At 42.4% G+C, this 27,127-nt stretch overlaps 1 protein-coding gene across 1 annotated transcript; it reads left to right on the plus strand.

Moving 5' to 3' along the window:
- Positions 1-957: 957 nt before the first annotated feature.
- klhl18 (kelch-like family member 18) lies at positions 958-22,142 on the plus strand. The gene is made up of 10 exons (XM_084057072.1): positions 958-1,280; positions 4,849-4,979; positions 6,461-6,601; positions 11,043-11,241; positions 11,855-12,015; positions 13,168-13,304; positions 14,042-14,264; positions 17,397-17,501; positions 17,885-17,996; positions 21,367-22,142. The coding sequence occupies exons 1-10, from the start codon at positions 1,146-1,148 to the stop codon at positions 21,760-21,762; spliced, it is 1,740 nt and encodes a 579-aa protein (XP_083913198.1). The 5' UTR covers positions 958-1,145; the 3' UTR covers positions 21,763-22,142.
- Positions 22,143-27,127: the final 4,985 nt, after the last annotated feature.

Genomic DNA, 27,127 nt, shown 5'->3' on the forward strand with positions numbered 1-27,127 from the left:
GACCAGAATGGAACAGAGCCTTCATTAGTATCATTGGCAACACCTGTGAATTTCTTCACAATATGGCTGCTGTGAATAGAGCGTCGCAGTTCCGCCACTTCCTGGTGCCGGAAGTAAATACTCGATGCATTTTTCCCATTGACTTTTCCAAAAATATTTATATCAATCAATTTAAGCCTAGAATCAAGCCATCCAGGATCCTGGTGAATCATGACCATAAAACCTTTTTTTCTGTGATTTTTTATTTATTTTATATTTAATGATATGATATACTATATTTAATAAATACCCTTTGTTTTGCCGTTTTCAAAAAAGTTTTTTTCACAGAATCAAACGTTTTATGGTCATGATTCACCAGGATCCTGGATAGCTTGATTCTAGGCTTAAATTAATTTATATAAATATCTTTGTAAAAGTCAATGGGAAAAATGCCTTGAGTATTTACTTCCTGCACCAGGAAGTGGGCGGGAACTGCGACGCTCTATAGAGCCTATTCCGGACTTTCACTTGTTACTTTACACCGGGGACGCATTTAACCGCCTCACCACTTGGTGTGCATGTGGGTTAACAGACTCATGAGTTATAATCATAGAGTATAATATATCGGGTTAGACTGGGATCAAGTTGCTTTGCAGGTTGCTGATCCGGTCTGGGTCTATACCGGATACGGAAACGTTTCTGGTATTGTATGTGCGCTCTCAAATGACCGGATACAGTAGGCGGGCTCTAAACTAAACCGGATTACACTGGTTGATTCACAATAGGAACCAGGCTTCCCACGGGTTCTGCGGAAAGCCTGATGAAGCGAGGCTAGTGTGTGTGTGTGTGTGTGTGTGTGTGTGTGTGTGTGTGTGTGTGTGTGTGTGTGTGTGTGTGTGTGTGTGTGTGTGTGTGTGTGTGTGTGTGTGTGTGTGTGTGTGTGAGTGTGAGTGTGAGTGTGTGTGTGTGTGTGTGTGTGTGTGTGGGAGAGAGACACCGGATTCAACGGGTCACCAGTGTCGGTGTAACAGCAAGCCACCAGTGTGTTCTAGTTCCTGGTCAGAGAGGAGTTGTTGTGAGCTCAACGGGTTGTGCTGCTATAGGCTAGCTAACAGCTAGCTAGGTGGGGTTAGCAGGGTGTGTGTGTGTGTGTGTGTATCGTTATAATGACGATGGGAGACTCCATCAGTGAAGAGCTGGAGGACCTCGTGCACTTCTGCGTGCACGACCTGCCCGCCCGGGGATACAACGTCATGGAGGAGATCCGACGTCAGGGCAAGCTGTGTGACGTCACTCTGAAGGTAAACATTAACTTACTAGGGGGGGGCTAGCATGCTAAGCTAACAGGCTAGTTGACTCTTTATATACATGTCAACACTGGTGCTGAGGCTTTAGCTGCTAAGCTAACAGGCTAGTTCACTGTTTTGTGTAGGTTTGAAACTTGACTAAACACAACAGGTTGCTTATCACTGTGCTTCTCGACACCCCGCCCCCCCAAATAATCATAGTTGAACTGGGGACCCCCCATAGTCATATTTGAGCTGGGGACCCCCCAACATAATCATATTTGAACTTTGGACCCCCCAGCAAAATAATATTTGAGCTGGGGACCCCTCAACATAATCATATTTGAACTGGGGACCCCTCAACATAATCATATTTGAACTGGGGACCCCTCAACATAATCATATTTGAACTTGGGACCCCCCAAGCATAATAATGTTTGAACTGGGGACCCCCCAACATAATCATATTTGAGCTGGAGACCCCTCAACATAATTATATTTGAACTTGGGGCCCCCCCAGCATAATATTTGAGCTGGGGACCCCCTAACATAATCATATTTGAACTTGGGACCCCCTAACATAATCATATTTGAACTGGGGACCCCTCAACATAATCATATTTGAGCTGGGGACCCCTCAACATAATTATATTTGAGCTGGAGATCCCTCAACATAATTATATTTGAGCTGGGGACCCCTCAACATAATCATATTTGAGCTGGGGACCCCGCAACATAATTATATTTGAGCTGGAGACCCCTCAACATAATTATATTTGAGCTGGAGACCCCTCAACATAATTATTTTTGAGCTGGGGACCCCTCAACATAATTATATTTGAACTGGAGACCCCTCAATATAATCATATTTGAGCTGTTGACCCCCCAACATAATCATATTTGAGCTGTTGACCCCCCAACATAATCATATTTGAGCTGGGGACCCCCCAACATAATCATATTTGAGCTGGGGACCCCCCAACATAATCATATTTGAGCTGGGGACCCCCCCCCCCCCAACATAATCATATTTGAACTGGGGACCCCCCAACATAATCATATTTGAGCTGGGTCTTATATTGTTTGACAATTTGGCCAATGTTTGACAAGTTTTTATAGTATAGTTTGTTGATTACAAATTTCTTTTTTTTTTGTCTTAAAAAGTCCTTAAATTGTCCCTTCACTGTCATTTGGGGACCGCCGCCCCCCCTCCCAAAAATATCACGTGGGGTTTCCGACCCACAGGTCGAGAACCACTGGCTTATCAAATGAACACCATGAGGGGTGTTTTTTGTTTGCGTTCAAAAGTCGTTTATGATTTAATCTGTGGACTGTGGCTAATTATTAGGTCGAGCATGTACAGTGTGGTCTAGTTCAGGGATCTTCAACGTTTTATCTGAGAGAGAGATGAAGCAGGGAATTGTGTTGCAGATTAAACTTTTTCATAGATAGCTTCATCTGATACCATGTTGACCTGATGGTCAAGATTCAATTATCCCCCGCAGCAAGCAGGCAGGCAGGCTCTATCAGCTCAACGGTAAAAATGTCAGCACATGCGCAGGAAACCGGGTTCAAAACCAGGTTAGAAGAGGAAAGTTGCATATTAGTGCAGTTTTAATGTACAATACAGTTGTTCCGAAACCGATACTGCCAAGAATGCTGGTATCGGTCTATGCCATTTCCGATACCACGTCATTTATCACACGATGATACATTTACCGTCATATTTTGTTTTTGTTCCAGGGACTCTCAGAAGCAAAGATTTGAGTTAAAAAATGTTCGCTTTAAAAAAATATATATATTCAAAGATTTGCACACATTTTCACGATTTAAAAAAATAGATTTTTAATAGATTTTAAATCTACAAGCTCGTAGCACGGCACTCTACGAGCTTGTATATCTGCTATTTTTGAATTGCCCAAAGTGTAAAATAATGCTTTTTAGCTCAAATCTAAAAATGACACAGTTCCTGGTCTTAATGGGTTAATGCCCTACTTTGTCATATCACAGTGTCGACAGCGACAATATGATGATTTAACCTTCATTTGTAGAACAGTGTGGTTGATCGTCATATAAACATGAATAACCTTCTGTTGTATAATAGTGTGTACAGTTATCAGCTGTGTAAGCTGCATTACAATAAGCTGTAAGGTTTATCTCTCTTATGTGACATCACCGGCGATAATCTCCATAGCAACCTGTTGAATTATTACAAGTTACAACTACTACACACGATTACGAGTACAACTAGTCCTATTTAAACCATGTTCAAACGATTACAACTACATGTACTACTAGTTGTAACATTTTAACCAGTGGTGCAATAGGCTCTATGCACAGCAGCCATATTATCACTACCTTCACAGGTGTTACCAATGATACTAATGAAGGCTCTGTTCCATTTAGTGTAGCACAGTGGTTTCCACGACCCCCATAACTCTCAGAGTTACGCACCTGTAAGGGGCCATTTGGAAGCCCATGAGGGTCCCTGGACCCCAACTGTAGACCCACTGGTGTAACAGAGTGTTTCCAGTGAGCCAACATGCACAATATCAGCACCCTGACTCTGTTTGACCAGAATGGAACAGAGCCTTCATTAGTATCATTGGTAACACCTGTGAATGTCTTCTGCTGTGAATAGCATGCCATATAGAATAGAACAACACAGACAATAAAGTGGACGTGGACGATCTAAATTAAATGTATTTAGCTGTGTAGAATGTGCATGATACTGTACACAATCCAAACAAACGTGTTTTGCTAATACAAATTTGAATTAGATTTGTTTCAAATTGGTTGATATCTAAGAAAAATGTTAAAAGTTATAACACGAAACCCATGATCAAGATTAAAGGAGTAGTTCACCCAAAAATGTATACATTTTCTATACATTTCACACCCCAATGAAGCATTGAATTCATGCAGATGTTTTTGTTTTCCTAAGCCAATAATTTGATGATGATAATAAAGATGCTAATGTATCCGGTAGGAGACACAAAGGAGACTCTTTGTGTCTCCTACTGGAGAGTCCGCCAGTCTTCAAATCTTAGGAATTTGTCTTCTTTTGTCTTAGGAATGCAACAAAACCAAAACATTCTCCATGAATTCAAGGCTTCATGGGGTGTGTAATTGATGGAAAATAAGTAATTGTTTGGGTGAACTACTCCTTTAAGTCAGTTATTGGATCAATGGTTTCAATATGTTTTCGGTTAATTGTCCCAGCCCTAGGAGATAGAGACAGACAGTAGGACAGCTGATATGGGGACAGTGTAGTTGAGAGACAGACAGTAGCTGAGCGGGAGACAGCGTAGGAGATTCAGACAGTAGGACAGCTGAGAGAGAGAGACAGTGTAGGAGAGACAGACAGTAGGACAACTGAGGATTCTTTCTGAAAATCTTTTGACATGATAATATTTTTTTTTTAAATGTAGGGAAAAAAATAAAGGGGTGTTTACTTGCGACCCATACGAATTGGTCCGTGACCCACATATGGGTCCCAACCCACTGTTTGGGAAACAGTGTTTTTTTAAGGCAAAGAATGTAATGTTTGCGTTTGTAATGTTGTGTGTTTTGTGTGTTGCAGGTTGGGGACCACAAGTTCAGCGCTCACAGGATCGTCCTGGCTGCTTCCATCCCCTATTTTCACGCCATGTTCACCACCGACATGATGGAGTCCAAGCAAGATGAGATCATCATGCAGGGCATGGACCCCAGGTAAGATCTGTGACTCCAGGTCGGTGTATATACCAGGGGCGGAAATCGCTAGGTACCTGACTGATTCAATAGGCTCTATGCGCAGCAGCCATATTCTTCCTGCACAGGTGTTACCAATGATACTAATTAAGGCTCTGTTCCGTTTAGTGTTGCACAGTGGACCCCCATAACTCTGCGAGTGTACAAGTGGAACCAAATGGACCCTTACGGGTCCATTTGGTTCCACTTGTACACTCTCAGAGTTACACACCCGTAGAGGGCCATTTGAAACCCTCTCAAGGAACCATGAGGGTCCCTGGACCACACTTTGAGACCCACTGGTGTAGCAGAGTGTTTCCAGTGAGCCAACATGCACAATATCAGCACCCTGACTCTGTTTGACCAGAATGGAACAGAGCCTTCATTAGTATCATTGGTAACACCTGTGAAGGAAGTATGGAAGAGGCCCAATTTCTTTCTAATATGGCTGCTGGTGCATAGAGCCTATTCCGATTCAGAGGGCTACGATTTCATTATATTCTGATTAGTGCGTTTGCATCGCGACTCCCAATACATGATTTATTTCCCCCTCACTGTGTGACTAATAAACAAAGTGCTTTCTAATGATCCATAGTGAAAACGGATGAATGCGCTTCCATTGTCTTATATTGATAATACAAACAAATGGAAGAGATTTGTCACTGTCAACTGGAAGGTTATGTTTGCCAACGTCAATAATTGCAGAAAACCAACAAGAAAGTCCTTTTTTTTGTAAATTAGTGCTGACTTATAACAAAGGCTTCGCAATATTCTGATGACCAACCCAAATCTGGCTGCTGCTCTGTGCAATTAGTAATATGAAGAATCATTACATTACATTACATTACATTACAGTCATTTAGCAGACGCTTTCATCCAAAGCGACTTACAATAAGTGCATTCAACATAGGTAGGGAACAAAACTACTAATCACCAGAAGTCCTATGTGCATTTTCTGCTAAAACAAGCAACCAAGAGTACACCTAGCGCTAAGGTGAAAGTGCAATATATCAGCTACCTACTTTCTTAAACAGATGAGACAAAATAGCAAAATCAAATGAGCAAGAGCTAAAACAAATAAGTGTATCGACTAAACAAGATCCAATAAAACCATACAACAACAAAACAAGAGTTCGTACAACTAGTTAACAACAAGTAGGCCAGGCAAAGAGGAAGGGTAGTGTTTCCTGAGGAAGGGTAGTGTTTCCTGATTATTGGTTCGATTTGTGACATTAGTGAATCGATTCATAATCGTCCATGTCAGCATCACGATGAATCTATGAATCGATGTTATTTTCCACCCCTAGTGTATACTGTGTAGATACAGACTCCAGATCAGTGTATAGATTCAAACTCCAGTGTATATAGATGCAGACGCTCTCTCATTCACTTGTATCTGATCTCTGGTCGGTTAGTTATAGACGTGTTATGTTGTAAATAAAAGTGTTTTTTGTCGTCCACAGCGCCCTGGAGGCCCTCATTAACTTTGCGTACAACGGACACGTTGCCATCGACCAGCAGAATGTCCAGTCTCTGCTGGTCGGAGCCAGTTTTCTACAACTTCACAACGTCAAAGATGCCTGCTGCACATTCCTACAGGACAGGTAAACTACAATGGCTAAGCAACATGAAAATTACCCCCCTCAAAGTGGGGTCTGGGGACCCCCAGGGGGTTCTAGGGGGTTCCCAGCAATATGTGTTAATATAGCATCACAATCATTTTAACCACTCTAACCTTTTATACTTTGGCTATTGGAAAAAGTAATGAATATTTGTGCAAACAAATGCTTTTTTTAAAGCCACCTTTCGTAACTCAAATCTGGGGGGGGGGGGGGACGACACATAGCATTGTGGGTGTCCTTGACATGGAAAAAAGTTGGAGAACCACTGTGTTTGACAACCCCGCACCCCCGCTGGAGAACCAGCACATGTTGGACAACAAGAGCACAGAGAATGGTTGTATGGAGAATAGAAGGGTTTGTTGACGGCCCTTGGGGGCCGGGAGGGATGGGGGAGGGGGTCCTTTTTGGAAGGGAAAGTAACAGCCTCGAGGTCTGGGGAGACCAGGTGACATTCCTGTGAAGGCTGTGACACAGCAAGCCAACGTCGCGTGGCTGAAAACGGAAGGTGTAATGTGTTTACTGTGTCATCAGTGGTAGTGAGACGTCTGTGTGTGGGTTTGCTCACCTGATTTACACACAGTGTTGACGGTGGAACGCTTTGAGGGCGCTCTTTGAGAGAGAGAGAGAGAGAGAGAGAGAGGGAGAACTACTCCTTTAGAGAGGTCTCGTTTTGTTCATCCAGGGCGCGTGGGGTGGGTGGAAGGATAGGAGAGCAAAGAGGGGTTGCAGTCGGGCGCCACAGGTGGCTGCGGGTCCCTCTGTTGGAAGGGATGGTTCAGGATGCCTTTAGGTAGAACTGGTCTTCGCCGCTCTATGAGCTTGTAGATATGCTATTATGTTTTTAATCGTGGATTTGTTTTGCAAATCTTTGAATATGTATGTTTTAAAGCGAACATTTTAACTCCGATTGTGCTTCTGGGGGTCCCTGGAACAACATATTTTGAGATGGGGGTCCGTGGCCAAATACATATCATTTGGGGTAGAGATGCACCGATTAATCGGCCGCCGATTTAAAAAAGGCGGTTTTAGGTCAAACCGGCTGGATCGGTGCTCGGCCGGTCACTGTCATAAATTCAGATTTTATGCCGGTCAAATTGATACGGCATGGACACTGCGCAGCAACAGCATGATGATCAAATCGTGCGAGTCGGCTCGGTAAACATTAGCAAGAAGTGACAGCCTACAGATGGTGCTGATTTTACCTTTGAAATATAAGGATACATATATCATATATATATATATATTATGGAATATATTATATTATATATTCCATAATGCAGCGCGCAGTTATAGCCTCAATGCCGTGGCTGTCGGTCGGCCCATCACTGAGAGTTTAAAGGCAGTAAGTGCGCCACCAGGCTGCTCAGACGGTCCATGCAGTTGAAGTTACTTTCACTTTCAGTGACAGACAACAGCATTGTAAAAGCTCATGCAGGCTACAGAGGGAAAAAAACCTGCCTATAAACATCCCTTTTATTTTAGCCAGTTCCAAAGAAAAATGTGTGTGTGTGTGTGTGTGTGTGTGTGTGTGTGTGTGTGTGCACGTACACACACACGCCTGAAGAGGCTGATTGTCAACTATAGGTCTATGTACCGAATACATGCAGTGTGGTGTACAGTGATTGACGGTTGAAAACAAGCAGAGAAAATGCTGTTCAAGAGATTCCAAGGTTTTACAGTACCAACGTAACGCTGTTGTTCATGAGTCCACGTTTACACGTTTACATGTTTTTAACGTAAACACTCTACGGCGTGCGTGCATGCGTACACACACGCCTGAAGAGGCTGATTGTCAACTATAGGTCTATGTACCGAATACATGCAGTGTGGTGTACAGTGATTGACGGTTGAAAACAAGCAGAGAAAATGCTGTTCAAGAGATTCCAAGGTTTTACAGTACCAACGTAACGCTGTTGTTCATGAGTCCACGTTTACACGTTTACATGTTTTTAACGTAAACACTCTACGTTTACGAATAAGTGACTTTTATCGCCTCTGTCTTTGTGTCCAGTTTGCATCCTGGGCCCGCGTCAGTTTGTTGTCAGTTTGTCTTTTACTTCAGCAATGAGCGATTACTATCACAATACAAGACTTTATAACACTTATTTCAACCCATTCAGACCGGCAACGCATCTGTGTAACCACTTAAACCATTATTTTATACTATGGCTATTTGAAAAATAGCAGATCTACAAGCCCGTACGAGCTTGTAGATCTAGAAAAATCGTGAAAATGTGGTGCAAATCTTTCAATATATAGTTTATTTTAAAGCAAACATTTTTAACTCAATCTTTGCTTCTGGGGGGCCAGAACACACCGGCGAATATGCGAATATACGCAAAATTCGACGATTTTTCGCTTCGCTTTTTCGCTCCATGTAAGCTTGCATTGACTTTATAAGGTTTAAAACAAAAACATATTATTCGCATGAAAAAAATGAATCGCCCCGGTGTGTAAGGACCTTTACTTTTTAGAGTACGGACTTCATGTGTCTTACACTCGCCTCTGCAACATGCCAGTTGCACAGCGAGGCAAGTTCGATGGCTGTGGTTAAATGCCTTCCTGCAAAATCGTTGTTCCAGGAAGATTAAGCTCACAGCGTGTCTCTCTTACCACGCAAACAGGAAACACACTGTCACTGGGGTCACAAGTTTAACTACATGTTCCACCTGCCCAGTATCACTGTTCTCTCTATTTGTCTAATGCATGAATACATACATAGCTCTACGCAACAAGCATACGTTTTTATGTTTTTTCTTAACCCTCACAACCGTGGAGTTTGACCCCCCGAACCCCGGTGCTATTTCAGTAGGGGGGTTCCATAAGTGGGCCGCCCCTGACCACAGTACTGGTCAGGATAGGTTGGTTGAGAGGGCCCATAGCAAGGGCGCCGATACTGTGGGTGCTTCGGGGCTAAAGCACCCAGGGGAAAAGACGAGCACTCATCACAAACTCATCACAAAAAAAAGAAAAAGAAAAAAAGTCTGACATCTTCACTTCATGGAGTAAATTGTTTGTACCAAATTAACCAAATTAACCGCATTAAAGGATAACTTTTTTTTACAACCAAGGTTTATATTTTAGCTTGTTATTAAAGTAAATAAAAGATGAGTGTTCTTTTTTTTTTCATTTACTGCTTTCTATAGTTTTAGCAATTTTAGCTATATTTTTTACAGTGGGCGGGGGCATTCTGTCCGGTGGCTAAATAATGCCTTTTTTACACAACAAAAAAGGTCCTGTGGTCTTTCCTGGCCAGATGTGAATTATTGGGGGCTAGAAGAGTTACTGTAAATAATAATAAAGAAAACACCGGGTTATTGTGTAAAAAAAGTCATCTTTTATTTACTTTAATTACAATCTAAAACATAAACCTTGGTTGTAAAAAAACAAAGTTGTCCTTTTAAAGTGACAAACCCACCCCCCCAAAAAAGGTAACAAACCCGGAAAATAACCGCAAATTTTGGCCGTGCATGCACGCACGCGCACCCAAAAGCGCGGACATAAATCGGCGCCCCCTGGCCCATAGTGAGCCTGTACATTTTGCACTGGCATTTCCGACCACCTGTGTCAGTTCATGACCAAGCGGTCAGTGGTGGTGGGTGGGTTAGCAGGCTGGTCCTGGGGGGAGCCCCCCCCCCAGGTACATCTTGTGCTTCATCTTTCCTCTTGTCCCTGTCTGTGCTCACTGACCACACGCTTGGGGGCGGGAGACCTGGCCCGCTGAACGGGTGTCCCCTTCTGGTGGGCTGATGACCTCCGGTGCGCCTCTGACAGAGCGGCCATACAACATGTATATTCAAAAGATTTGCACACATTTTCACGATTTTTATTATTTTTTAACCCATTAACTCATTCACTGCCTGAATTATTTCTGGCCACGTTTGCCCACTGCCAATATTTTTCATTGAAAAAAAAAGTACTCAGGAGCCGAGATACAGAATTTTGAAGTTTTAAGTTAACAAGGAAGTGGATGGGAGTCTAGATCTTTGAAAAATCATATCTTTCTTTCGGTCAAATTTAAAAAAAAAATGTTAAAAAAAAAGTTGTTTTAGTCGTTCTAGGCAGGCATGGCTTATGGGACAGAAGTCGTTTTAGTCGTTCTAGGCAGGGAATGAGTTAAGACCGGGAACGCATCTGTGTCATTTTACGATTTTGTTGGGCTATTCAAAAATAGCAGATATACAAGCATATAAAAATAAATGACACAGATGCGTTCCAGGTCTTAATGGGTTAACCCATTAAGACCTGGAACGCATCTGTGTCACTTTAGATGTCTTTGGCTATTCAAAAATCTTGAAAACACTTTTTTTTAGATTTTTTCAAAATTTAGAAAAACATTTAGATTTAGAAACCATTTTTAAGGATCGCCTCAGGCCTTAATGGGTTAAATAATCTAATGGAACACATGACATATTGTGTGCAGGTTGCATCCCAAGAACTGCCTTGGAGTGCGTCAGTTTGCCGAGACCATGATGTGCACCACGCTCTACGACTCGGCCAACCGCTTCATCCACCAGCACTTCGTGGACGTCAGCCTGTCCGAAGAGTTCCTCAGTCTGAGGACGGACGAGGTGCTGGAGCTGGTGGGCTGTGACGAACTCAATGTGAAGGCTGAGGAACAGGTTAGTACCACTTAGTACAGGGATATTTCACTTAAAAAAAACATTGGGTCATTTTTATCATCTGCTCAAGACCGTTTTTAAGTTGCTCGATTCAGTATTTAGATATTTGATATTCATTGTATTTGTAACTTCAAACTCACCCCAGACCGTTTTTAAGCAAGTGTGGCACTGCGAGTTAATGACGTCCGAGGCAGAATTGGTCATTGGAAAAAAATGTGTTACCGTAATTACGTCCGTGGCAGTGAATGAGTTAACTCATGCAGTGCCAGAACAAAACATCGTCTAGTTGCCACAGTGCCAGCGATTTTTTTTTTTTTTGTGTTTTCACTCACCTTTGAAAAAATCATAGAATATTATTCTTCACAACTCGCAATGCAAGGCGTTGTGAGCTTGTAGATCTGCTATTTTCACAATATGTATGTGTGGCACTGAGTCAAACTAAATTTTAATGCCTCAACTCCTACAATTCCAAGTGTTTGTCAGGGTGGGGGGTCCCCAGTTGAAGTATGATTATTTTGGGGGGGTCGCACGGCCTGAAAAGGTTGAGAAACACTCGGTTAATGTATTATCCTGTACTGTGGGTGTGCGTGTGTGTGTGTGTGCGTGTTTTCAGGTATTTGAATCGGTATTATCGTGGGTTCGACATCAACGGGACGAGCGACAGTTTCTGCTGCCCGAGCTTCTGTCCAAGATCAGACTTCCTCTCTGTCGACCTCACTTCCTGTCCGACCGCGTCCAACAGGAAGACCTGATTCGCTGCTGTCACAAGTGCAGGTGCGTGAAGTTGATATTATTTATTTAACCCTTGAGCCTTGATTAGTATCATTGGTAACACCTGTGAATAGAGACGAGGCCTAAGGCCTGGAACGCATCTTTTTTTTATTTGAGCTAAAAAAACATTATTTTACACTTTGGCTATTGAAAAATAGCAGATATACAAGCTGTGCCGCGCTACGAGCTTGTAGATCTGCTATTTTTGAAAAATCGTGAAAATGTGTGCAAAATCTTTGAATATATATTGTTTTAAAGCGAACGTTTTAACTCAAATCTTTGCATCTGGGGGGTCCTTGGAACAACATATTTTGAGATGGGGGGTCCGCGGCCAAAGACATATCATGTCGGGGGTCCTTGACATGAAAAAGTTTGAGAACCACTGATATAGAAACATACGTTTTTTTTCAGAAAACAAACAAGCAGGATTTGGCACACAGTGCAGAGATGCTGACCACGGTGCAAAGGCATACACATTAATTTATTTCTAAAGAAACCGACGTTGGTTGGCATCGCATCATGTCACGATTATTGTGGCTTGTAGATCTGTAATTTGCTGGCAAAGAGATTTAGTGTAGACGGGGGGGAAAAAAGGGAAGAGACAACTTCTGTCCATTGTAAGGTTATTTATTTGTTTGTGATCAACGATTATATTCCCAAACCTGCACATGTTGCACAGACAACACACCTCACATACAGTGAACTAACATAATGACACTGTATATACTGACACACAAGTGTCTTATAACCACTTACACATGTCTTATAATCTTAACAAAAAAACATGTTTACAAATACATAGGCTATTGGTTTGTTTGAGAACCACTGGTTTAAACAGCAGAGGCAAACCCAAATAAGCAACTACGCTTTAGAAACGAGCCCCAAAAAACGCAACCCACAGCCACCAATATTTACCAGCGTCATAAAAAACAAGCCCAAAGTCGCTCATAATAAGCGGACTTGGCGACTCTGCACTGAATGACCACAACCGCTCTTCATCAGGGAAGAGTGAAAAAAGAACGGCTGTTTTTAAAACGGTTACATCCTGTGGATAGTGACATTGTTCTCATTGTTGTGACATCACGTGTGTGTGTGTGTGTGTGTGTGTGTGTGTGTGTGTGCGTGTGCGTGCGTGTGCGTGCGTGTGCGTTACAGGGATCTGGTTGATGAAGCAAAAGATTTTCACCTGATGCCCGAACGAAGACCTCATCTAGCCTTGTTTAAAACCCGACAGAGATGCTGTACATCTATTAATGGCCTGATCTACGCGGTGGGAGGACTCAACAGCTCTGGTATTACTACTACTACTACTACTGCTGCTATTATTACTACAAATATTACTACTACCACAATAATTACACCTAAAGTGTCATCTAGCGTTAAAACCGGGAAAGCGTCATTTTAGATTTTTGCGTTTGCTATGCAAAAATAGCAGATATACCAGCTGTGTCGCCGCAGCTTGTACATCTGCTATTTTTGAACATTTTTGAAAAATCTTGAAAGAGGCTGGCTCTATGCACAGCAGCCATATTTGCACTTTCTTCACAGGTGTTACCAATGATGGTAATGAAGGCTCTGTTCCATTTCGTGTAGCACAGTGGTTCTCAGATTTTTTAATTTCCATGACCCCCATAACTTTGAGAGTGTACAAATGTAACCAAATGGACCCTTACGGGTCCATTTGGTTACATTTGTACACTCTCAGAGTTACACCCCCGTAAAGGGGCCATTTGGAAACCCCTTAAGGAACCATAGGTGTAACAGAGTGTTTCCAGTGGGCCAACATGCAGAATATCAGCACCCTGCCTCTGTTTGACCAGAATGGAACAGAGCCTTCATTAGTATCATTGGTAACACCTGTGAATGTCTTCACAATGTGGCTGCTGTGAATAGACCCTGACATAGAGCACAGAGCAGGGAGGAAAAAGAAAATCAAACATTAAATGAGCACGTCAAAGAGAACATTAAAGATGCATGTCCTTGATTTAACTTGTAATGTCAGTGTTTTTTTTTCTTTTGTACATTGCAGGCGACTCATTAAACGTAGTTGAGGTATTCGATCCTGTCGGCAACTTCTGGGAGCGATGCCAGCCAATGACGACGTCTCGGAGCCGGGTGGGCGTGGCCGTCATCAACGGGCTGCTGTATGCCATCGGCGGATACGACGGCCAATCGCGTCTCAGCACGGTGGAAGTGTACAACCCCGAGACGGACAGTTGGGCGCGCGTCTCCAGTATGAACACCCAGCGCAGGTACGTGTCTGTCGGTCCGTCCGGCCGTCTGTCTCGTCTCTCTAAAGGCTGCAGCGTACTCCAGCCGACGTCTAAACTAGGGATCCCAGAAACTGATTTATGGGCTTGCGGATTGGCTTGCGCTCAGCGCAGCAACACCGTTATACGACAAAGTATAAACTGCAGGGTCCCCACGGTCATGAAATTCCTGGAAATATTTTGAAATTAAAAAAAAAAAAATCCAGTACTGGAAAAGGTTTGGAATTGATCAAACTTCATCAAAGGTCCTGGAATTTATCAAGGGTCCTGGAAAAATATTTGGCTATGCATTGTTTTTGGCTATTGATTATTTTTAATACAAAACCTTAACATTACACGAAATATGTAACATAAGTAGTTTTTCGCCAAACAGGCTGTGTAACACCCCATCCGCACTGCCAGCGATGCGACGTGACGCGACGCGAGCGGGCGATGAAATCTCATTAAAATACATGTTTTTGAATGAGACCGTCCTGACCTACCGCAAGCGACAACGAACCGTGCAACGACGTCGTCCACCCCTCCTATTTTCGCTCGCAGGCTCTATTTGAGCGAGGTTTCGCGGCTGTGCCCCACCCCCAAACACTTTTTATTGTTTTTTATTTATTTATTTTGCTACACTGCCTATCTTTGGGCATTGTACATAGGAGTAAGAGACACATTATTGCGCTGAATGATTGTTATATAGGCCTGGAAATTGGGCTAAATATTCTGGAAAAGTTTTGGAAAAGTTTTGGAAATTCATTGCTAAAAATGTGTGGGGACCCTGAAACTGAATGTAGGAAGACGAGCATAACAGAGGTGGAGCTACAGCATGATGTACAAAAAGATGATATGTCAGAGATTGATGAAAAATAATCATTCAGTATCCAGGGCAGAATAGGCTCTATTCACAGCAGCCATATTATGAAGACATTCACAGGTGTTACCAATGATACTAATGAAGGCTCTGTTCCATTCTGGTCAAACAGAGTCAGGGTGCTGATATTGTGCATGTTGGCTCACTGGAAACACTCTGTTACACCAGTGTGTCTACAGTTGGGGTCCAGGGACCCTCATGGGCTTCCAAATAGCCCCTTACAGGTGTGTAACTCTGAGAGTGTACACTCTCAGAGTTATGGGGGTCATGGAAACCACTGTGCTAGACTAAATGGAACAGAGCCTTCATTAGTATCATTGGTAACACCTGTGAATGTCTTCATAATATGGCTGCTGTGAATAGAGCCTATACTGAGTGGGTGGGGTCTAGCACTCGCAACTCAGAGCAGAGTTCTGAGGCAGCAGAAATAATTGGAAAAAAAAGCCGCTGGAGCAACTCTGATGATTGGAGCCTTTTTCTTTTAATGCGGAATAGGGTGCAAGGCCAAAACAACAACATTGTTTCAATGTCAGATTAGTGTTGATTTTGTCGACTAAAACTAAGGCTAAATATATTGACAATGTAGTCAACAAATAAAAACTAGACTAAAATGTTAGGAGGGACGAGTGGAGAAAAGATCCAGTAGAACTAAAAGGCAAGTCATATTATGTTTGGTTGCGCTCGGGTGTTGCGCTCTGAAAATAGCAGATCTGCAAGCTCACAACGCGTCGCGCTGCGACGCGATGTGAGCTTGTAGATCTGCTATTTTCAGCATGCAACCAAGTGTTAAATCAGCCATAAGACGCCATCAAGGCACCGCCAAAATACATTTCATTTCATTTCATTTCATTTTATTTTGTTTCGCATATGGTAGTGTATTACAGTTCACACAAATCATAATTTCAATAATTCATTACTTCACATACACCCATGAGCGAAAAGGAGCAGGAAGAAGAATAAATTCTTATTAATACCTGCCCCCTATCCAATTAAAAAAAATATATATATATATCCTTGATGATCGGTGCATACCACCAGTACCTGCACTAACATGCAAGTTTAAACATAACCAAAACAAACAAAAAAAACAAGCAAAAACGAGCAACAAAACAAGCAACCAAATGAATAACATAAATAGTCAACAAAACACAACAACAAAAGATAACTCCAAAGTCAAATCCTTTCCTATTCATCTTCTTCATATTGTCTAATTATTATTTTTTTATACAATTTTTTAAATTGATAAATATTTGTACAACATTTTAAGTCAGTGTGGAGCGAATTCCACATTCTGATTCCTACAACTGAAGGACACATTTGTCTTTGAGTGGTTCGCGCAAACTGATGCTTAAAATCATATTTCCTCCTACTGTCCCCACTTTCTGAACTACATATAAACAGCTTTTGTACATTAACTGGCAGGGTTTTGTTTTTTTGCCCTAAACATGATTAATAATGTCTGTAGCTTCACTAACTCTTCAAGTTTCAAAACTCTAGAATGTATAAATAGTCTGACTAAATCAACTGTAGATTTATTCAACTATAATTGTATGATATTTAGTCAACTAAAACTAGACATGACTAAATGAGTAAAACTGAACGGAATTTGCTTCAAAAGACTATGACTAAAAACGGAATCCAAATTTGCCGTCAAAATCAACACTGTGTCGGATTACATCTTCGTCAAGTCATCAGTCGAAATAATATTAGAATCAATAGAATAGAAAACTCTTTAGTCCTCTACAAACTTTATTCTTTTAGAGAGAGCTCTTCCAGACCAAAAAAAAAGTTCAGTTCGGCTGGAATAGGCTCTATGCACAGCAGCCATATTATCACTTCCTTCACAGGTGTTGCCAGTGATACTAATGAAGGCTCTGTTCCATTTAGTGTAGCACAGTAGTTCTCAGATTTTTGAATTTCAGATTTCCACGACCCCCATAACTCTGATCCTTACGGGTCCATTTGGTTCCATTTGTACACTCTCAGAGTTACACACCCGTAACGGGCCATTTGGGAGTGTTTCCAGTGAGCCAACATGCACAATATCAGCACCCTGACTCTGTTTGACCAGAATGGAACAGAGCCTTCATTAGTATCATTCATAACACCTGTGAATGTCTTACAATATGGCTGCTGTGCATAGAGCCTATATGTTGTCTGTCTGTTGTATGTGGTCTGTTTGTCTGTCTGTTCGGCTGTCTGTCAGTCTGTCTGTCCATGTGTGTGTAAAACAATAACCATGTGTTCTGTCCCAGTGCCATGGGGACGGCGGTGATTGACGGCCGTATCTACGTGTGCGGAGGCTACGATGGAAAGTCGTCTCTGAGCTCCGTGGAATGTTACTCGCCAGAGACAGACAGGTGAGTGAACCGTCTGTCTCTCCTACACCGTCTCGCTCTCTCAGCTGTCCTACTGTCTGTCACTCCTACACTGTCTCTCTCTTTCTCAACTGTCCTACTGTCTGTCTCTCCTACACTGTCTCTCTCAGCTGTCCTGCTGTCTGTCTCTCCTACACTGTCTCTCTCTCTCAGCTGTCCTACTGTCTGTCTCTCCTACACCGTCTCTCTCTCTCTCAGCTGTCCTACTGTCTGTCTCTCCTACACTGTCTCTCTCTCTCAGCTGTCCTACTGTCTGTCTCTCCTACACCGTCTCAGTTAAATTCTTCTTCTTTAAACCCACATAGTATTTGATTGATGAGTGTATAATTCATGTAACATGTGTATATGTATGTCATTATATTCAGATGGATGTTGCTAACAGAGATGAATGCCAGTCGCAGTGCTGCCGGGGTCACCGTGTTTGATGGGAGGATATTCGTCTCTGGCGGACATGATGGTCTACAGATCTTCAACACGGTCTGTCTGTCTCTCTGTCTGCCTGTCTGTCTGTCTGTCTGTCTGTCTGTCTCTCTGTCTCTCTGTCTCTCTGTCCGTCCAACACTGTGTTACCAAACAACGTGTCCAAACTTGCTTTTTAAAAACGTGCATACTTTTATTTGCTTTGAACCGTCATGTCCAAAGAGGATGATTTTTGGTGACCCGCTGGCCTTTGCTCTGGTCCCACCTGACCCATGTTTTGATATTTTGTGAAAACAATTTGCATTTTCTAAGCAAACAAATACAACTTTTTTACTTTTTTAAGAATATAAAATGTCAGTTTAATTAATCAATGAAAGAGCAAACAAGTAGAAAATACATAATAATTCATAAAATAATAATTGTATTTAACCACTTAAAGCGGCACTCTGGAACGTTCATGTCCTACTGGGGATTCAAACACGAGTCGTGCTGACCTGTTTACCACTGATTTAACCACTTGAACATTCGCCAAAAATAGTAGATCTACAGGCTCAAAAACACATCGTGACACGTTTTGAGCTTGTACATCGGCTATTTTTGGTGAAGAGACTTGGTCAAGTCCGTTTTAAGTAGTTAATAGAGTCTGCCTGCTTTGCTGATGGGAATGGGAATTTTGACCTTCTGGCAGTACCACTTGTCAACCAGTAGGTGTCCTCCCAGGCCACAGGATGCAAATGGCACATCTGCATGCATATGCCTTAACCCTTATAAGACTGGGAACGCATCTGTGTCATTTTAAGATTTCTTTGGCTATATAAAAATAGCAGATATACAACAGTGCCGCGCTACGAGCTTGTAGATCTGCAATTTTTTTTGAAAAATCGTGAAAATGTGTTCAAATCATTGAATATCTTTTTTTCTGTAGCGCACATTTTTTACTCGGTTACAACTTCTGGGGGGTCCCTGGAACAACATATTTTGAGATAGGAGTCCGCGGCCAAATACATATCATATCGGTGGTCGTTGACATGAAAAAAGTTTCAGAACCACTGATATTATAACAACATAGGTTTTTTTTTTCAGAAAACGGTTAGGATTTAGAAGACATTTGTAGAATCTCCAGAAGCAAAGATTTGAGGCAAAATGTTTTCTTTAAAAAATATGTATTCAAAGATTTGCACACATTTTCAAGATAAAAAAGCTGATATACAAGCTCATAGCGCGGCACTTGGTGCCGTGCTTGTAGATCTGCTATTTTTTAATAGCCCAAAGAAATCTAAAATGACACATAAATGGGTTTATAGAAGAGCAGGCAGACCACATTGTAATTGTATTAACATGCTCTTATCATTGACACATTGACTGCATTTTATGTAGCTTGACTGACCATAACAAACAGAAAAAAACGTTTGTTTTCTTTTATTATTTTATTTGTGGACCGTTAAAGATTTGTATTGGAGTACCCTTGTTTTAGACTCTTAACACATTGATTGCCAAGATATTAAACATAGTTTTCTATCCCCTTGCCAGCGTATAATTACCTCAATCCGATGATATTTAAAACACTGTGGAAGCAACATTGTGTCCCAAAAACACAAACAAAATAGTCCCCGCGGGTTAGTGTAGGGATCTGTGTATCCATAAGAACGACAACGTTCCAACCCACGATCCGCCATTTTGGGGCTTCGGCCCGCTGAAAACTGGTGGTTTTCAATGCAAAAAGAAAGAAACTGAGTTACAGCTGTTTTTCTGAAAATCCCATCGCTGGGGCGGATGGCTTCCAGTTTTTTTTGGAAAGACGTCACGTCCGACTACTTCCTCTCTGAGTGACGATCGATCACAGGCTCTATGCACAGCAGCCATAGTATCACTTCCTTCACAGATGTTACTAATGAAGGCTCTGTTCCATTTAGTGTAGCACAGTGGTTTCCACGACCCCCATAACTCTTGAGAGTGTACAAATGGAACCAAATGGACCCTTACGGGTCCATTTGGTTCCATTTGTACACTCTCAGAGTTACACACCTGTAAGGGGCCATTTGGAAGCCCATGAGGGTCCCTGGACCCCAACTTTACACACTGGTGTAACAGAGTGTTTCCCGTGGACCAACATGCAGAATATCAGCACCCTGACTCTGTTTGACCAGAATGGAACAGAGCCTTCATTAGTATCATTGGCAACACCTGTGAATGTCTTCACACTATGACTGCTGTGAATAGAGCCTATTCCAAAGCTGTGTTAGGTCGCCCCTTGTGGAATAAAAAAATAAAAATATTTTTTTTGAAAGAACGCATCAATGCGATCTTGGCCATCAATGTGTTAACCCATTTAGACCTGAGGCCGATTCTAAAAACGCCTTCTAAATCCTGACCTAACCCCAAAAGGGGTTCCCGCTCAAAATGGGTTAAGGGCCGGTTGTTTTAGACTTGAGGTAACCTGGTTTAAATCAAGGTTTATCTATTTAATCCAGTTGCACAAACCTTTAAACCTAGTTTTCACTAATCAGGTTCATGTTAAAAGATCAACAAAATTTGTAACCAAAACATCCTAGATCAACAAATCCTTGAATTACCCCCCAAACGATGCTTTATTTTAGCCTGGAATCCAGACGGAGGCGCTTGTTCAGCATTTCTTGTTCCATCCATTCTGATTGGTCTGTGGGCGGTGCGGGGCCATAGCCTTCCTATGTAAAGGTCTCCGGGCGGGACGAGACAAAGCATTCCAATGTAAAATTCAAGTCACTTCCCTTTTCTACTGTGATTCGTTGAGCCCTATCCAATCAGCAATGATGTGCCTACGTCAGGGGTCTTCAACGTTTTCAGGCCAAGGACCCCTTGGCTGAGAGAGAGATAAAGCAGGGACCCCCATTATATATTGTATAGAATATAATCTTCTCATAGATTTCATAGATAGCTTCATAGACTTGTTTGACAGCACTGTCATCAGTGTTGGATTCATTTTAATGTGTGTTTTCAGACTTTTAACCACATAAACCGTCCATACTAAGTAAACTTGACCCACTCTGTACTTGGTCTGCTCTTTTTCCCCCCTACACCAAACCTCTTTCCCGAAAATAGCAGATCTACAAGCGCACAACGCCTCGCAGTGTGCGCTTGTAGATCTGCTATTTTTGGCTAAAGTTCTCCTCAGAATAGGGATGCTTGGTTGAAGTGGTTAATGTAAAAATCACAAAGATTTGGCGGCCCCCCTGTAGTAACTCTGAGGACCCCCTAGGGGTCCCGGACCCCCTGTTGAAGACCCCTGGCCTACGTATCAGGTGATGTTTGAAAATCAGGCTCAATGGGAAGAAAATGCCAGAAAAAAAACATGGTAAACACCTGGTGCGACCGGGCTTTTAGTCTCGCCGGGACAAATACGACGGCATGTTATCAAAGAGTGTAAATTGTCCCTCCCGTCCCCCCATAGGTGGAGCACTACAACCACCACACGGAGCAGTGGCACCCCATCTCCGGCATGATCAACAAGCGCTGTCGCCACGGCGCCGCGGCACTCGGCAGCCACATGTATGTGGCGGGCGGCTACGACGGCTCGGGCTTCCTCAGCGGCGCCGAGGTCTACAGCTCGCTGGCCGGCCAGTGGAGCCACCTGGTGGCCATGAACACGCGGCGCAGCCGCGTCTCGCTCGTCGCCACCTCGGCCAGACTCTACGCCGTGGGCGGCTACGACGGCCAGTCGAACCTCTGCTCGGTGGAGATGTACGACCCCGAGAGCCAGTCGGCCAACCACTGGACGTTCATGGCGCCGATGGTGTGCCACGAGGGCGGGGTCGGGGTGGGGTGCATCCCCCTTAACCCCGCCTAGAAAAAAAAGGAAAAAAAAAACCCGCCCTCCTCCTTGAAACCCCTGAACCCGGGTCAAAAGGTCAACGTGTCGTTTGGTCATACGACAGCATACAGACTGTGGGAGAACGAGATGTTGTAGATCCATTTTGACGTGTGGATTTATAGATCCAATAAGGTACTACTGTCAACCCCCCCCCCCCCCCCCCCTGAGCCAGGAAGTACTGCACCGTATGAGGTCAGAGGTCAAGCCTGTGGGATTATGGGTAAACAAAAAAAAAAAAAAGCTCAAAGGAGATTGGCTGGCTGGTGCTCTGCAGTTTTTATTACTGGCTGTTATGAATGCATCGATGACTGTAAATTACCAAGTAATATATAAATAAAATAGATTTCATAACCTGCTATTGTATAACGACTGATTACTGAGTATACTATACCAGTAAAATGAAGTATTTTTTGTAGTTGTCTGGTGATGAGATGGACAGTAGGTGTAATGTGAAGTGGATTCTTTTGAAATGACCGCACGGCTTCTAGTGGATATATGTTTCGGCGATTGAATATCGCCAAAACTGTTACTTTTCAGGATTAAAATTCAAAAATAGTAGATCTGCTACTTTTGATGCTTTTGTGTGACACTGTAGTATGATCGAGTGGGGCATCAATTTACCAAAAACACAAAAACGTTAAAATATGGAGACGGCAACGATATCAACTTTACGTTGGTACTATCTTCATCGAGCTGGGAATAAACGTTACCTCGCTACAGCAAGAGCGAGGTGGTGCGGAACGACGCGTTTTGAGCTTGTAGATCTGCTACTTTTGCTAAAGTAACAAGTTTTGGACGTGAGGTTCTTCCCACACGACAGAGAGGATTTTTTAAGGTGACACCATTGCTGTCTATTCGGTCTGTGTCTCAGAGGAAGGCTGTGGAGACGGTTCAGAAACCTGTCTACCAGTGACCTCATCGGTAGGCAGGCTTTGACGTTTCAAACAAGATTTCAACCTTTTTTTTTAACCCATTAAGACCTGGAACTGTGTCATTTTTAGATTTGAGCTAAAAAGCATTATTTTACACTTTGGGCTATTCAAAAATAGCAGATCTACAAGCTCGTAGCGCGGCACCGAGTGCCGCCCTACGAGCTTGTAGATCTGCTATTTTTGAAAAATCGTGAAAATGTGTGCCAATCTTTGAATATATATATATTTTTAAAGCGAACATTTGTAACTCAAATCTTTGCTTCTGGGGGGGTCCCTGGAACAAGATATTCTGATGGGGGTCCGCGGCCAAATACGTATCATTTTGGGGGTCCTTGACATGAAAAAGATTGAGCACCACTGATATAGAAACATACGTTTTTTTTCAGAATACTGTTGAGATTTAGGAGACATGTAGAATCGGCTTCAGGTCTCTATGGGTTAAAGGTTTTTCTTTGAATATCATGGCGGACTATGATGCTATGGATGCTTTCTCTGGTCTTAATGGGTTAATGCAAAAGCAATGTCTTCTATTTCTATGCTCTTGCATAAATAATAAATACAGTAAAAGGTTGAAATCCTGTTCGAAATGACCAATCCTGCCGACTGTCACCTCGTAGGCAGGTTTCTCAACTGTCCACAGGCCAAACGTTGTTTTCAATACAGTATAGGGCAGAAACCTTCTATCTCCATATTTCATAAACGTATAGGTTTGTCTTATAGGTTGTCTTTTCCTCGTTTTAACACTTGTGCCTTATTTTATACTTTGAAGAAGTTTAGAAACACATAAAAATACAATTGGTGTTATTGTCACAATACAATATTATCTCCACAACATCAATATGGAGGGATTTATATCAAAATATTGTGATATTTGATTTTTGTCCAATATCGCCCTGCCCTAGTGAGAACACAGCCCTGCAGGTATCTGAAAATAACACACAGCATCCAGCCAATCCGCTGTTAGGATGCACACCCTCCAGCCAATCAGCTGTTAGGACAGTAACATGCTTGGCCAATAAACAGATTGTGATAACTGGTTATTGCGCTACATCACTGGTATATTAGTAAGAAAGAATATTACTGCTATATTACTTGGTAATTGATGTGTAATTAATAGCTGGTCGTTTCAGGATTGATTTATGAATGAAATCGTAATGGTTCATTTTATACTTGATTCAAATGGTTAACAATATAAAGATGATCTTTTTCCAAATGAAATGAGGTGAACAAAATATGCCAACCTTTCATTGTTTCTTTGTTCTCTGCGAATTACACCATCACACACATAATGAGAGGGATTATTTATGTCTTGCAAATGCAGGCATTTGTACTCAAATGGGTAGAAATAGAAAAGTGTGCTCCTCTTGAGTGCATATCTTAAGTTGTCTTAAGTCTTGGGTTGCAGCTGTGAGGGTGCTAGGGAAATAGCATTTTACACATTTGTGGTCAGAAGTGAAGGCAGTTTTGGAGATGTGAGCGATTCCTATTTGGGGTTTATTGTTGCGTTCATCATGTATGGCGTTTTTTTCTTGTCGTAAAAAATAGGCCTCTCCCACAAAACTTTGAAGGCAATAGGTTCTATGCACAGCAGCCATATTATCACTTCCTTCACAGGTGTTACCAATGATATTAATGAAGGCTCTGTTCCATTTGTGTAGCACAGTGGTTTCCACGACCCCCATACCCACGACCACCCTGACCTGACTCTGTTTGACCAGAATGGAACAGAGCCTTCATTAGTATCATTGGTAGCACCTGTGAATGTCTAAATAATATGGCTGCTGTGAATAGAGCCAATTACAGTCAAACAGCATGGGTAACAAAACCCAGTTTTGTAGTCATTGTCACATGACTCACAATACAATACACTTCGCTCAGTTAAGTATAATCACGCTTTACTGGAGAGATGCATGCCATGGCTTTCTACAGAGGGCAATTATTTCGACAAAATGCTGCATTCAAGTTCAGGAGAGTAAGAAAGCAGCAATTCTCTTTGTCTTGAATGCTGCCTTCGAGTAGGGCATGGAGCGGGTGTATTTGCTGTTATCTTTCACCATAGTAAATGCTGCATTCGTGGTCTGGTGAGGGCTCTTTTTTTTTTTTTTTTTAAGCTGTTTTTTGGGGGCTTTTTCTGCCTTTATTGATAGGACAGTAGGCTGACAGGAAATGGGGAGAGAGATGGGGGGTGACTGTAATGATTTTATTCTCTAGGTCATTCAAAGTCTGGTCAGATGATGTGGATGAGAGAAGTTCATAGGAAAACACAAAGTGATGTCTCAGTTATAGCAGCATAGAAGAAGAGCGATGCATCGGGAACACATTAAGTCTCAAACAAGCGTCCAAGTTAACATGTTCTAATTTATTGAAAGACAAGCAGTCACGTACATTAACAGAATTAGTGTTGGACAGCCCACCGAGGCGGTCTCGTATGATGCCTATATGTGTAAGTGAGTGAAGTGCAAAAGTTCATCAGGTGAGATAAGCGAAGACATCGGCAGGGCCCCTTTGCCACATCCTGGATTGTCAGACAGATGTACTAATGGCAGGATGTGCTGTGGATTTCCAGAGACCCAAATTGAGCAACGTCGTCAGGTTTTCACCACCGGTGCAAATGGTGTCCCGCACGGGGCGCTATAGCCTCCCCGATTTACAGGAAGTCTTGTAGATGTATTCTGTAGATAACTGTCATTTCTGCAAACATGTAGTTCTAGGCTAGCATTTTGCCAAGAAACGTTAGGGTGACAAAGGGGACAGGAAATAAGGTTAAGAAGCACTGCACCTCAGGACTTCCATCCAGGACAGGTTGCACCCCCTAACATAAAGAAAGCCAATTACTTTTTCATTATGTCAGTGATGTGAAACTGCATACGAGGAGTTAGGTAAAGAAAAGTTAGGTAGAGGAAAGAGCATTGTATAATATTCACAACAGTGACACACAGCAAAGGTCGTTGGGATCGGGAGTCGAACCCACGACACGCTGCCAAGCTGGATCACCAGCATATGTGGTATATGCGCCTGGACCGCTAGACCAGCGGGCGCACCTGGAGAGGGCACTTTTTAACGACAGCTAAAAGGGCAGGGGCTCGAACCCCCTTTTCATGTCTTATGTGTGTTTATGCAAATGGAGTCTTTACTTATATTGTGAGCTAGCTGTCATTGGTAGTGTAGCGATCATAGAAAGCGCTTCTGAGAAACAAATCAAACATATGTTATATTAATCAGCTTTATTTTCATCTGCTTTGAAGTCAAAGTCTTTCACCCCTTGAACCAATCAACAAAGTGCATGTTGACATGTTGAACCAATCAACACCAACTGTTGTCAAGCGTCTATATGAACACAATAGGCTCTATGCACAGCAGCCATATTGGGAATGAATTGGGCCCCTTCCTTACTTCCTTCACAGGTGTTACCAATGATACCAATTAAGGCTCTGTTCCATTTAGTGTGGCATAGTGGTTGTCTTATTTTCAAGGACCCCCATAACTCTGAGAGTGTACAAATGGAACCAAATGGACCCTTACGGGTCCATTTGGTTCCATTTGTACACTCTCACACACCGACCATGAGGGGCCATTTGGGAACCAAAATGGGAGTGTTTCTAGTGAGCCAACGTGCACGACATCAGCACCCTGACCAGAATGGAACAGAGCCTTCTTTAGTATCATTGGTAACACCTGTGAAGGAAGTAAGAAGAGGCCCAATTTCTTTCCAATATGGCTGCTGTGCATAGAGCCTATTGGCCCATGTGTTAGGGGCAGGAAGCCGGGCGAGGAGGGTGATATTTATCACTGCACGTATGCTCCTGGGGCAGCACCTGTCAGCAGGGAGTGTTGTACGGGAGGAGTAGGATGAAGGCTCTACCGTGTGGCGAGGAATTAATTGGCATAACGACTAAATTGGGGAGACAAAGGGGTAAAAAGGAAAATAAATAAATAACTTTCAGAATAAAAAAAAATGAAGAGCAGCGTATCTGCAAACTCTGCAACAAGTATGTATTGTAGTGCAGCAAATAACAGCAATGTTTTGGGAGAATCGTTCAAAAGGCGATACAAGCGTGAAATTTGGTACAAATCATCTTTGGAGGTCACTCTTAGATTTAAAAACTGGGCCACTTAAAACGTAAATCAAAGTGGGCAGACATTTATTTCAAAATGAGACTGTTTTTGCATTTCAGCATATCTTTGCCCATACTTTTGTGAGGTCAATCACCAAATAGCACTCCCATTGTATGTTTTTTTTATGAGTTACCATTTATAACCATTAAAATTCAAACATTTCAAAAACACGCCATACAACTGTGCATGCTCACAGGCAAACTCAGGGATTAAAGCAAACAATATATATATATCATGACTGCTGAACATGTATTCTATTTTTTTCCATCTGGTTCTGTTTTCTGCGTCTTCCG

The sequence above is a fragment of the Gymnoscopelus microlampas genome, assembly GCF_963454915.1.
Source record: "Gymnoscopelus microlampas genome assembly, chromosome: 5".
NCBI classification, from domain to species: Eukaryota; Metazoa; Chordata; class Actinopteri; order Myctophiformes; family Myctophidae; genus Gymnoscopelus; species Gymnoscopelus microlampas.

What these genes read in the sequence shown, in the direction of transcription:
- klhl18 (XM_084057072.1), top strand. Translation starts at nt 1,146, where the DNA reads ATGACGATGGGAGACTCCATCAGTGAAGAGCTGGAGGACCTCGTGCAC. An exon ending in TGCACATTCCTACAGGACAG is followed by an intron (nt 6,602 to 11,042) that starts GTAAACTACAAT and finishes TATTGTGTGCAG; the next exon opens with GTTGCATCCCAAGAACTGCC. An exon ending in GTCTACAGATCTTCAACACG is followed by an intron (nt 17,997 to 21,366) that starts GTCTGTCTGTCT and finishes GTCCCCCCATAG; the next exon opens with GTGGAGCACTACAACCACCA.